This window comes from Pan paniscus, chromosome 3, assembly GCF_029289425.2.
Source record: "Pan paniscus chromosome 3, NHGRI_mPanPan1-v2.0_pri, whole genome shotgun sequence".
NCBI lineage: Eukaryota > Metazoa > Chordata > Mammalia > Primates > Hominidae > Pan > Pan paniscus.
In genome coordinates, this window is record NC_073252.2 from 7,792,055 (window position 1) to 7,804,708 (window position 12,654).

The following is a 12,654-nucleotide window of genomic DNA, read 5'->3' on the forward strand; positions in this document are numbered from 1 at the left end:
TTGGCCCGGCCTCCCAGAGGGCGCACATGGGGGCTTCTGCCGTGCTAGAGCAGCAGCTGCATTTCAGTGGTCTCTGTGCCTGCTCTCAGCCCCACAGGATCCTGGGCTCCCCTGTTAAGCAGGCGGGGCAGGGAGCATCAGTCACTTGTAAAGGAGCTGGGGCAGCCTGGAGTTAGGCCCCAGGGCTCCTGCTCTGCCAGTTCCAGGCTTACCCCCTTCAGTGCTGGCCCCTGAGGAGGTGCCGGGTCAGCCTGGAGGAGGAGAGCCCTGGCGATGAGGGCCCTCAGGGGCTGTAGGGTGGTGCTGTTGGCTGACCAGGGTGGACTCACTTCCCAGTTTGAGCCGCTCGTACAGTTGCACGGCACCGCTGGCTGCAGAAGTTCCCCGCCCAGCCACGTGCACGCCTGGTCTGGACGCAGCCTGGTACCGCGCTGATGCTCAGGAGAGGTCTGGAAAGGAACTCTGGCACTGGAGGGGTTCAGTTACTGCAGGAGTTTATAGATAGCGAGGGATTCGCTGAAAAGGACCAATTCTCATGCAGTCAGCGAGACACATTTGGCGAAGAGTAAAGTGAGGAGGTGTGTGCTGGTTTTCCGTGGGTCAGGTCCGAGGTCATGCCCCTATTTCCATCCCTAAGGTGTCAGTAAAAGCTGCAGGCAGGGGCACTGACGGTGGAGGAGGGGTCCTCTGGGATTACTCCTGGCCCAGCTTCATTCTGGAATGATCTGCTAGTGAGTGTCACAGCCCCCAGCACCAGTGGGCTCAGAATACCAGTAAGCCGTGGCAGGCAGCTGAACCCACATGTGGAAGGGCTGGTTGGGAGATGTGGCTCAGGGCGTGGATGCAGAGAGGTGGGCACAGGCACCGGGGGTGGCCTAGGGGTGCTGCCCCTGTGGGTTCAGACACAGAAAATCAGTTGCCTCTGCTGTCGCCAGCCCTCTCCGCCCACAGGGCACACTGCCAGGGCTGAGTCTGGGGGTGAGGTGGAGTTAAGGAGATGCCCAAGCCCATGGGTAACTCACAGGTGAAATGACACAACTCCTGCACTGGGTCGGGCTGCAGTCAGGGTCCAGCTGCTGGCATTGGAGAATGTCAGAGGTGCCCAGGACATGCAGGGTGGGTGCCATGCCACCCCAACCCCTCTGGGGCATTGGTGCACAGATCAGGGGACAGCCTGGGAAGCTCAGAGAAGACAAGCCTGGAGCCACTGTGTGGCCCAACACTGAGTTTTCTGATGTTGCTATAATCTTGGGCGAGTTACTTAATGTTCCTTGGGACTCAGTTTCCTGGTCAGCGAAATGGGAAGGTGTCCTCCTGTTCTGACGTGATTGTAAGGTCTCGGTGAGGTTCCCTTCACTCTGTCCTCTGCTGGTGTCCAGAGCATGGTGGGCAACGATCTCGCTAACTCCTCCCCAAACAGCTTTCGTGCTGAAGGGCATCCTGCTCTCTCCCTGTATCTCTGTGGGTCGTGGGTTCGGATCCTGCTGCCTTCGCTGCTGCGTATTTGGGTGACTTGCCTGGCAGGGTCTCCTCGTCCCTGACACTGGGCACCCCCTCCAGCACCGGGCTGCATTTCCTTCCCCTCTGTTCACCCACCTCGCTGGCGCCTGATGCCCCCTTTCACACTCAGAATCTAGAGCGCCTTCTGGAATTTTATTGAACAACTTCACTGTCCCACAATTGCCCTGTGTCACCTTAGTTCCCTCTTCCTCTCTGATCCTGGGAGGGTTTGTTAGAAAGTCTGGGTACCTCTTTGCGGGTTCTGTGGAGCCATCGGGTCCTGGGCGCCACAGCGGCCTGTGTGTCTTCTCATCTCACAGCACAGACCTAGCCTGAACTGGAACGCGACCGAAGCTCAGAATGAATTCCCCTGGGAAAACACATCTGCAGCACCTGTCACCTCTGCTGAGGCTGAGGTTCCAGTCTGGGGTTCCCTTTGGGCAAGTCCCTTTCCCACTGGGCCTCAGTTTCCCCATATATAAAGTGCAGGTGTGAATACATGTACCCTCGAGAGGGGTTCTGGGGTCCACTCAAGGGGCCTTGCAGCTGCCAAATGCAGAACAGGTGCTGGCACTCAGCCTCGCAGCTGTTAGGGACACAGCGGCTGCGTCTTCAAGCAAGGGGTGGTCCATGCGGTAAGCAGGGGACAAGCTGGAGCACACCGGCTTCCCTTCAGTGGCACAGTGACACAGGCAGTGCCACCTGCCCACCACTCTGTTCCTGCTTCGTGCGTGTTCTACACACACCTCTGGAATCCTCAGGACAGGCACAGGAGGTCCGCTTCATTAACCCTTTGTTCAGATAAAAAAAAAACCTAAGTCTCAGAAAGGTGTAAACCTTGCCCAAGGCCAGAGCTTGCAGGCGGGTGCTGCCTTTCACACCTGCGCGTGTGACTTCTGTGTTCGCAAGTGGGAGTGGGGCGAGCAGGGGCTCCTCACCCTGAGGAGGAGGGGTGGGCACTGCACATATGTCCCCGCCAATGGAGTAATTATAGGGGAGGAAAATGGCTTCATTAAATCATTTTTAAGAAGTGAGTATGTACAAACACTCAGCAATTAAGCAGCCAGTTTGCAGACAGCAATTTTCCAACTGCGCTTGCCTTCCATGTTTCTATTTGCCCGTTTTTAGACTCTGGTTTTTTATTTTTAATTGGAATAAATGTAGATTGGAATGATCAGCTCCTGAGTTGCTGGGTGCAGTTAAAGAACTTGGTGATGGTGCAGCTACTGAATGCTGGGGAGGTCAACTGTGGGACGGCACCAGGCACAGAGAGAGGAGGCGCTCAGTAAGCACTGTCGTCCTACTCCTCTCCTGCCTCTTCCCCTTCCCCTTTCCCTCCCTCCTACTCCCTCCTTTTCTCCCTCCTTTCCTCCTCCCTTTCTTCCCTCTTCTTCCTCCCTTTCCCCCCATCCTTCCCCTCCTCCCTTTTTCCCTCCTTCCTTCCTTTCTTCTCCTTCTCCTCTTCCTTCCCTCCTTTATCCTCCCTCCCTTCCTCCTCCCTTTTCTCTCCCTGTCTCCCTTCTCCCTCCCTCCTCCCCCCTCCTTCCTCCTTTTTCCCTCTCTTTCTCCCCTCTTCCCTCCTCCCTCTTCCCTCCTCCCTGTTCCCTCTCCCTCTTCCCCCATCCTTCCCCTTCTTCCTTTTTCCCTCCTTCCTTCCTTTCTTCTCCTTCCTCCCCCTCTTCCCTCTTTTCCCCCCTCCTCCCTTCTTCCTCCCTTTCTCTCCCTTTCTCCCTCCCCCCTCCCTCCTCCTCCTCCCTTTTCCCTCCCTTTCTCCCCTCTTCCCTCCTCCCTCTCCCTTCCTCCCTCTCCCTTCCTCCCTCTCCCTTCCTCCCTCTCCCTTCCTCCCTCTTTCTTCCTCCCTCTCCCTTCCTCCCTCTCCCTTCCTCCCTCTCCCTTCCTCCCTCTCCCTTCCTCCCTCTCCCTTCCTCCCTCTCCCTTCCTCCCTCTCCCTTCCTCCCTCTTCCCCCTCCCTCTTCCCCCATCCTTCCCCTTCTCCCTTTTTCCCTCCTTCCTTCCTTTCTTCTCCTTCCTCCCACTCTTCCCTCTTTGTCACTCCCTCCCTCTTCCCTCCCTCCTCCCTCCTTCCTCCCCTTCTCTCCCCTTTCCTTCCTCTTCCCATGTCCCTCCTCCCTCTGCCTCCTCCCTTTCTTCCTTCCAGACAGGCTGAGTTCTCCCAGGGATTTTGACACCGTCCAGAGGTTCTAGGGAGAATTCCTCCCCAGAAGGGCAGGCTCAGGAGCCACTAGGACCGCTAAGGAAGATGTACAGGAATTCGATCCACGAGTGTCAGTGCTAGTGCTTAGACTCAAATACTCAAATCCAGTTCCCACATGTTCAGCGGGAAACTGTGGCCCAGGGAGGGAAACCTGTTCACCTGAGGTCACAGAGCCTTCAGGTCTGGCACCCAGAGCACTTCCAAAGGAATCCAACAAGCATTTATTGAGTGCCAGCTGTGTGCCTGGCCAGTAGAGGCTTGCATCCCCACTGTGGCCGGGAGATCTGTGTGGGCTTCAGGAGGGGGTAGTACTGGGTTTGGAGTTGATCTGAGGGTCCTGTGCTCTGGTGAACTGCTAAGAGACAGGCCCAGCTGTCTGATGTGGGGTGGTGGCAGCACCCCTTCCCTCCCTCTGCTCAGTCCACCATGAGCCAGGGCAGCAATTGAGTGGGCCACAGCATCCATCACACTGACCCTGCTGACCAGCCCTCAGTGTGCCTGCTCATAGGCTGCTGTTATGTGGTTGGACTATTGACCCCTAGCTGCGTCCAACACCCAGCACTGAGCCCGGCGCCCCGCAGACACTCAGCCCATCACTGGGGGTCACACAGGCCCCTCACTGCTCCACCGTGTTCCTCGAAGCCATACACTTAAATCCTACCATGCCCTCCAGTGGTCCCAGCAAGAGGCCCCCTCCCTCCTTGGGCCCCTGGGGCTTCCCACTGGCCTCAAACTCTTCCTGGGGATGACGCACTGCCTGTCTCCATTTCTTCACTGAAAACCAGGAGCTCCCCAGGGGATGCAGGGAGATTTAATGAAGTAGGCAGGTGAGGTGCTAATTCAGAGTCTTCCTCACGTAGAATAGAAGCTCAGTCAGTGCAACTGCCTATAGAGGGGTGAATAGAGTCACCCCCAAAATCTCTGTCCACCAGGAACCTCAGGGGTGACGCTATTAGATCCAGGGCCTTTGCAGATGTTATTAGCTAAGGATAGAGGTGAAATCAGCCTGGCTTTAGGGTGGGCCCTATATCGAATGTGAAATCGAGGCAGAGAGTGGCGCAATGCAGCCTCAATCCAAGGGACACCTGGAGCCCTCAGCAGCTGGAAGAGGCAGGAGGATCCTCCCCTGGAGCCTCCAGAGGGAGCTCAGGGCCCTGCCAGCATCTTGACTTTGGACTTCTGCCCTCCAGAACTGTGAGGGGACAAGCCACGCGGGTTGTGGTATTTGCACAGTAGCCTGGGACCCTAACCCATCACCTCAACTCACGCCCTGGCCCTGCCCTCCCCAGCGCACCTCTAGAATTGCCTTGTCTGGTTGAGTCTTGTTGCTTGCACAGCATTGAAAACACACAGGAAGAGGTCAAGAGGCTGCTGTGGGTTTTCTTTTTTTTTTTCATGTTCTTTGAAGGAGTGATGTTTAGAGTTTAGAATAATGGCCAGATAAGCAGCACCGCCGCCCTTGTTCTTTCTCCAGGAAAGGAAGTGGGGTGTGGCAGCGCCTCCTTACCGCATCTCTCTTCCCACCGGCCTGGCCTCCGCAGCACCCTGAGCTGTCTGCTGGAGTCGGGCGGTGCCCCTCCCCATCCCGCCGCCACTGCTCGCCAGCCAGTTTCAGGTTTTCTAACCACGATCCAAGAGTCTGAACTCTTCCGAGAGTCCAAGCTTGGCGAGTGCACCGCAGAGAGAAACATGCTCCCCATAGAAAGACGAGGGCATCCATCATTGAGGATCCTGTCCCCCGAGCACCCCTGGTCTGCAACAGAAACCTGGCAGGTTCCAGAGAGCGGGAGCTTAACTCGGGCCCTCCTTTTCTTGGACACAGCGCGGGGAGAGGCAAAGGCGGGGCACGCCCGCTGGGCATTCTCCAGCTTTGTTCCTTGCAATAAATCTTCATCATTAGATATCATCATGGCTGCACTTACTTATCTGAGAAGCAGATGCTCAGAGGAAATAATGCAGTGAGAGAGAGACTCTTGAGTTGCCCACCAGGAAAACACAGTCCGGGCAAGAGGCTTCCGGGAAGAACGGATCCCTTTCAGGTCTCTTGAAAGGGGTTCTGGGAGGCTAGACAACAGGGACACTTGCGGGGTGCCTGCAGGTTAAGGATGTGTGGTCACAGCCTTTTTTGTTGACGGGGACCCTGGAGATGCCTGATTCCAATCCTCTGATGCCTCGAAGAAGAAAACTAATGTTAAAATCCACAGTGGGCTGCCCAGGGAGCAGCAGTGGGCGGACATGAGCCCAGACCCCCCAACCGTGCTTCACCCGGGGGCAGTCCTGACTCCCAGCCCAGCCCTTCACCTTCCCCCAAGCAGCATGGCACCTGAGCAGTGTCACCCCATCTTCCATGTCACCTGGCGTCCCCTCCTCCAGCCTGACACCTCAGGCAGCCCCAAGTCATGCCAACTCCACTTCCTGGGCCTACATCCTATCCTTCCTCTCACTCCTCCACCTCCTCAGTCACCTGTCCCCAACTCAGTCATCTGTCCCCACCTCAGTCACTTGTCCCTTCTTGCAGTCACCTGTCCCCTCCTGCAGTCACCTGTGCCCTCCTGCAATCACCTGTCCCCTCCTGCAGTCACCTGTCCCCTCCTCATACCTGTTCCCTGCAGTCACCTGTCCCCTGCTCAGTCACCTGGGCCCTCCTGCAGTCACCTGTCCCCTCCTCACACCTGTCCCCTCCTCAGTCACCTGTCCCCTCCTCAGTCACCTGTCCCCTCCTGCAGTCACCTGTCCCCTCCTCACACCTTTCCCCTCCTCAGTCACCTGTCCCCTTCTCAGTCACCTGTCCCCTCCTGCAGTCACCTGTCCCCTCCTCACACCTGTCCCCTGCAGTCACCTGTCCCCTCCTCAGTCACCTGTCCCCTCCTGCAGTCACCTGTCCCCTCCTCACACCTTTCCCCTCCTCAGTCACCTGTCCCCTCCTCAGTCACCTGTCCCCTCCTGCAGTCACCTGTCCCCTCCTCACACCTGTCCCCTCCTCAGTCACCTGTCCCCTCCTCAGTCACCTGTCCCCTCCTGCAGTCACCTGTCCCCTCCTCACACCTTTCCCCTCCTCAGTCACCTGTCCCCTTCTCAGTCACCTGTCCCCTCCTGCAGTCACCTGTCCCCTCCTCACACCTGTCCCCTGCAGTCACCTGTCCCCTCCTCAGTCACTTGTCCCCTCCTGCAGTCACCTGTCCCCTCCTCACACCTGTCCCCTCCTCACACCTGTCCCCTCCTCACACCTCTCCCCTCCTCAGTCACCTGTCCCCTCCTCAGTCACTGTCCCCTCCTGCAGTCACCTGTTCCCTCCTCACACCTGTCTCCTCCTCAGTCACCTGTCCCCACCTGCAGCTGCAGCACTTTTCCCAAACAGCAGTAATGATGAGCCCTGCTATGCAGGTGCCACGACCCAGGCGCCATTCAGGCAGATTCCACACGGTCACTTGCTCATCTGCGGGGACCGCATTTTCCAGGGGTCACGTGCCCGTCCACTGCAGAGCCCCACACCTTCAGAAGACGCCCACCACCTTGGCACGTTGTCCAGACCGGCGTGTCCCTTAGGCATAGAATCGGAGCCACTGGGGTCTTTCTAAATGTTCTAGTGGCCACATTAAAAAGTGAAGAGAAACAGGTGGCATGGAAAAGCGTGGAAGGACCTTAATGCTATCACTAAGCGAAAGGAACCAAATGAAAAGGCTGTGAACTCTAGGATTCCCGGTAGGTCGCCTTGTGGAAAAGGCGTAACTATGACGATGATAAAAGGATCGGTGGTTACCAGGAGGCGGGCGGGGTGAGGGGGATGAATCGGCGGAGAACAGGGGATTCTTGGGGCAGTGACGCTGCTCCGTATGATACCACAGTGGGGGGGGTGCCTGTCATTCTACAGGTGCCCAGACCCATAGAGTTCAGGAGCCCCCGAGCTGGCCCTGACCTGAACTCTGCACTCGGGTGGTAATGTCGCGTCAGGGCGGCCTCCCTCACTGATTGTAAGAGCGAGTCTCTCAGCTGGGGGCGCTGACGGTGGGGGCCGAAGGTGTGTGGGAACGCTCTCATTTCTACTCCATTTGCTGTGAACCTAAAACTGCTTTAAGAAATAAAGCCTATGGGTTTAAAATAAAGAACAGGTGAAATTAATTTTAATCACAGCTTTTAATTAACTCAATATATCCAAAAGATTATGTCAACATGTAATCAATATAAACATTATAATGAAATATTTTACATTCTTTTTAATGCTAAGTCTTTGAAATCAGTGTATATTTTATAGTCCCAGGGCATCTCCATTCGAATGAATTCACCCTATTTCTAGTGCTAGGCGGCCCTGCGGGTCAGTGGTGCTGCCCGACAATGCGGGTCCAGCCCTCTCTGTGGCCCTGGGGACCGCCCGCCCCACCCACCTCCGGCCGCCCTGTTGTCTCTCACAGCTCACGTGGGGACACTGCTCCCGAACCAGCTCCTACACATACCTCGGACCCGGCTCAAATGCCCACTTGTGGTGGGCAGAGCAATGCCTCCCACAGACGTCCACGTCCTAATCCCCGGAAACTGTGACTATGCTACCTTACATGGCAAAGGGGACTTTGCAGATGGATTAAATGAAGGATCTTGGGATTATCCTGGATTATCCTCGTGGGGCCTTTGTAATCACAAGGAGGGAGCCAGAGGGACGTGAGACTGTGGTAGTCGGCGCTGTGACGGAAGGCTGTGATGGGAAGCAGAGTGGAGCGACAGACTCTGCAGTGGGGTGAGGGGCCTCGGGGCGAGGACTGCAGGAGGTCGCTAGCAGGTGGGAGAGGCAGGGCGTGGGTTCTCCTCTGGAGCTTCCGGGAGGTGCCTACACCTTGATTAGCCCTGTAAGACCCCCTGCAGACTCCTGCCCTCCAGAACTGTAGATAATGAGTGTGGCTGGTTTTAAGCCGCTGAGTCTGTGGGCCTTTGTTACAGCAGCCATGGGAATCTCACAGGCCCCCCCCAGGTGAAGTCAGCCTGCCAGTGTTTGTGCCCCCTCCACTGAGCCTGGGGCCCTCATGCCAGGTGCTCCTTATGCACAGATGAGAGAGGAAGGGGACCCAGACTAAGGTGAGCAGGGAGATGTAGGGGTGGAATTTAAAAGCTTTAGGAGGAAATGTCAGCTGGTCAGTGATGGATTAGACCTGGCAGTGGGGGCAGCCTGGGGGAGTGAGGATGGCACCTGGACCCCCTCAGTTTGATGTCCCTCTTAGCGTCTCCCAGGACTCTCTGGACGTACCTGTTGGCATCGCTGCTCCTGGCTGCAGTGTCTGTCTGCTTGTGCTCTCTCTGCCTCTCTCTCTCTCTGTCTCTCTCTCTGTCTCTGTCTCTCTCTCTCTCTCTCTCTCTTCTCTCTCTCCCCCCAACACCAGCCAGCCTGTCACCCCCATGATAGCAGGGCACAGTGTCCATGCTGCCCATGGATTCCAGCCTCAGTGTAGTGATGGGACACAGAGCAGGTACTCAGTATGCACACATCATATGAAAGAATTTGAATGAGGGGGTGAATTTGGATTCCTAGGCCCGTAGTATGGGCCTTAAAGCATAAAAATTTAAACAAATGGAATGAATGGGTGAGTGGGTGAATCAATGTTCCTAGTGTCTTCAGGAGTTGGACTTGGGAGTCGTAGATAACTGAGGAATTGGGTTTGCATTGTCTGCAGGGTGAGGGGCTTCCTAGGCACTGGCAGCTGCTACGTTTTTTTTGTTTGTTTTTTGTTTGTTTGTTTGTTTTTAGACGGAGTCTTGCTCTGTCACCTAGGCTGTAGTGCAGTGGTGCGATCTCAGCTCACTGCAACATCCACCTCCTGGGTTCAAGAGATTCTCATGCCTCAGCCTCCTGAGTACCTGGGATTACAGGTGCCTGCCACCTCGCCCGGCCAATTTTTGTATTTTTAGTAGAGACGTGGTTTCACCATGTTGGCCAGTCTGGTCTGAAACTCCTGACCTCAGGCCTCAGCCTCCTGAAGTGCTGGAATTACAGGCATGAGGCGCCGTGCCTGGCCTGGACTGTGCTTTAAATGGACCTGCCTTCCCTGTCCTCAGGGCCCTTGTACCTGGAACGCAGCTGCCATCATAAAGTACCACTGTGGCAAACTCTCTCTCGGGGTCCTGGAGGTCAGAAGTCTGAGAGTGTTTTTTTCAGAGGCTCTGAGGGAGCCTCTGCCCCCTGCCTCTCTCCCAGCATCTGGTGGCTGCCCAGGTCCTTGGTACCCTTGGTCTGCGGCCACATCACCTCACTTTGCCTCTGTCTGTGCGCGGCCTTCTCTGTGTCCGTGTCCCAGTTTCCAAACTCTTATAACACCAGCCATACAGGACTCAGGGCCCACCCTCACCCAGCATGACCTCATCTTAACTAATTGCATCTGCAGAGACCCTGTTTCCAAATTAGTCCACACTCATGGGTTCTGGGTGTACAGGAATTTGGGGAACACTACTCAAGCCCGTCCAAATTCCTTTCCCCAGCCAGGCACAACCTCTCTCCTTCCTTTCGGACTCTGTGCAAACATCACCTTGTCTAAGGGGACTTTCTACCACTCTGTCTGCAACCCAGCAGCCCCACCACCCCTCCCTCACCGTCCACCCGCACCCCTACACTGTTGATTCTTCTTCCCACCCTCATCGCATTTGATGCTGTCGTATTTTTGCTTCTTTCCTTATCGTCCATCTGCCTCCTTCCATCTCCGCTCCTAGAACAGACGTTCCTAGATAGGGGCTTTGCTCATGGGCTCCTAGCTGCAGGCCACACCTGGAAGGAGTTCTGGAGTTTGCAGGTATGACCAGGCTCCTCTGGCCCAGGGCGGGGAGCAGGACTGAGGCTGGGCTGGTTGCTGGGCTAAGGTGAGCAGAGCCGGGAGTGAAGGGAAGAGAGGATTGAGAGGTATTTGGGAGGCGGGATCGATAGGCAGGTCTTGGAGATGGCTCAGCAGGGTGGGGAAGGAAGGGGAGGCTTCCCCTGTGTCAGGCTCGTAAACAGAACCATTTGTTTCAGTAAGGGCCTTGGAATTTTCTGGGTCTCTGGATCAGATCGATCCTCTGCTAATGGGCCTCTCTCTGCGTCCTTCCCAAAGAAAATCAATTCTCTGAGATTTGAGAGTAAGTGCGTCCTAATTATACCTCCACTGGGCTTCTTTGTTTGCTCCAGCCTGGTCCTCCCTGGGGAGACCAGGGGCAGACAGAGGCCAGACAGGTCCTGAGGCCCCCCGCCATCCTGGGGAGGGGCTGGCCCCTGGGAGTTAGAGGGCTGGGGGTTGGGGGTCTGCTCTTTGTCTTGGTCTAGGAGGAACCTTGTGACCCTGAAGACTGTGAGGGACACACATTCTGGGGACCTGTGGCCACGTGGCCAGCATGCCCAGAGATGATAAACAGTCCATTTTTCTGGAGCCTCAGGTTCACTTGAAGATGTAGGGAGGAAACGTCTCCAAGTAGAAACCACCAAAGATGTGTTCTAGAAGGGCGTGAAATAGCTCCCAGTGGGGTGGGGCCTTTAATGCTAAAGCAGTTCCAGGCCTGTCCCCTCGGCCCCCAGGGGACAAACTGGGTGAGTCTGAGAAGCACTGGCCTCACAGTCAGGCCACACACGTCAGAGCAGGCTGGGCTCAGAGCCAGGTGCTGGGGTCTGAGGCAGGAGCACTGAAGCCTGGTTCCAGCCCAAGGCCCCCTTGCCCAAGCTGGAGAGTTGCCCCCAGTCCCCTGAGCTCAGCATATCTCAGCAGTGATCAGACATGGGGAAGCCTTGCAAGGCATGCTGCCCACGACAGGAGCCCCACGGCCGTGTGTTCCACCCCTGTGCCTCTCCCCACCTTGGGTCTGTGTCTGGATTCTGCATCGATAGAGCAGGAGTGAGATGGGAAATGCTTCCCCGAGCACCTCTGATCCTCTCCAGTACAGTCGGGGCATATTCTGCAATCCCAGTGTATTTTAATGGCTGATGATAAGAGGTGTTGGTTTCAGGATCTCTGGGACTTAATCTTCAATGGAGAATTAATTCCATGTCCTGATGCATGAATGGCTTCCAAACAACAGATATGAAGTTGCCTTTGTGGCTTATCTCCCTCTTCTTGCTGGGCAGCCAAGGCGCTTTAAAGCTCAGTGTACTCTCAGATTCTCCCTTGGCCAGGAGGGCCTTGCCCAAGGAGGTACCGAGTGGACAGCCCTGTCTCCCAGCACGAGCCCAGCAGACACCACTCCAGGGCGGGCATAGTGCTTGGGGTCTGATTTCCAGCAGCTTCCCGAACTCTGGTACCTGCCTGCGGTCTCCTACCATCCTGTGCTGCAGGTGGTGGCCAGGGTGGAGGATGGGGCTCCCTGGAGGAGCTCAGAGTCCAGAGAGGGAAAGAGGCAAGCAGATAGGCCACAGGAATGCCTCGGCACAGCCACCAGCCTGAAATCAGATGGGCCAGTGTCAAATCCTGAGTCAGCCACTTATTAACTAAGTGATTTCAGGCAGTGAACTATCCCTTTGGAGGCTCCTCTGGTCACCTGTGAGATGCATGTGGTAACCTAGAGCTGCCCGGCTCATAGGAGACATCGGGGAGGAATGACTGGCTGGGATTTGGAGTCAGAAGGACCTGACTTTGGATCCTAGCTCTGGACCTAAGCTCCACACCTGTGTGAGTCCTCAGTGTTCCTGAGAGAGCCCAGTCTCCTCTCCTGCCTTGTCGGCATACACTGCCCCCAGGCAGAGTGCCCAGGACTGTACTCAGGGTGTCTGGGGCGCTCTGCCTGCACAGGCACAGGGCAGGGGCTGGACACCGTGTGGGCTGATGAAGGCCACACTTGGAGGGTACATGGCTGATGGCTGTCCCCCTTTTCCCCCAGGTCATCAGATTTCGGGACGTCCTACACCAAGCTCACCCTCCAGCCTGGTGTCACCACCGTCATCGACAATTTCTACATCTGCCCGACCAACAAGAGGAAGGTAGGTGCTGGCTGGGGGTGGCCGC

At 56.3% G+C, this 12,654-nt stretch overlaps 1 protein-coding gene across 5 annotated transcripts in view; it reads left to right on the top strand.

The window, feature by feature from the left end:
* Positions 1 to 12,654, top strand: part of SORCS2 (sortilin related VPS10 domain containing receptor 2) — a 557,572-nt gene that overhangs the window by 330,700 nt on the left and 214,218 nt on the right. For all 5 annotated transcript variants that reach the window (XM_034951974.3, XM_034951976.3, XM_034951975.3 and 2 more), the window contains exon 3: positions 12,530 to 12,629. In XM_034951974.3, the coding sequence (XP_034807865.2) occupies positions 12,530 to 12,629 (100 nt within the window). The remainder of the gene's footprint in view (positions 1 to 12,529; positions 12,630 to 12,654) is intronic.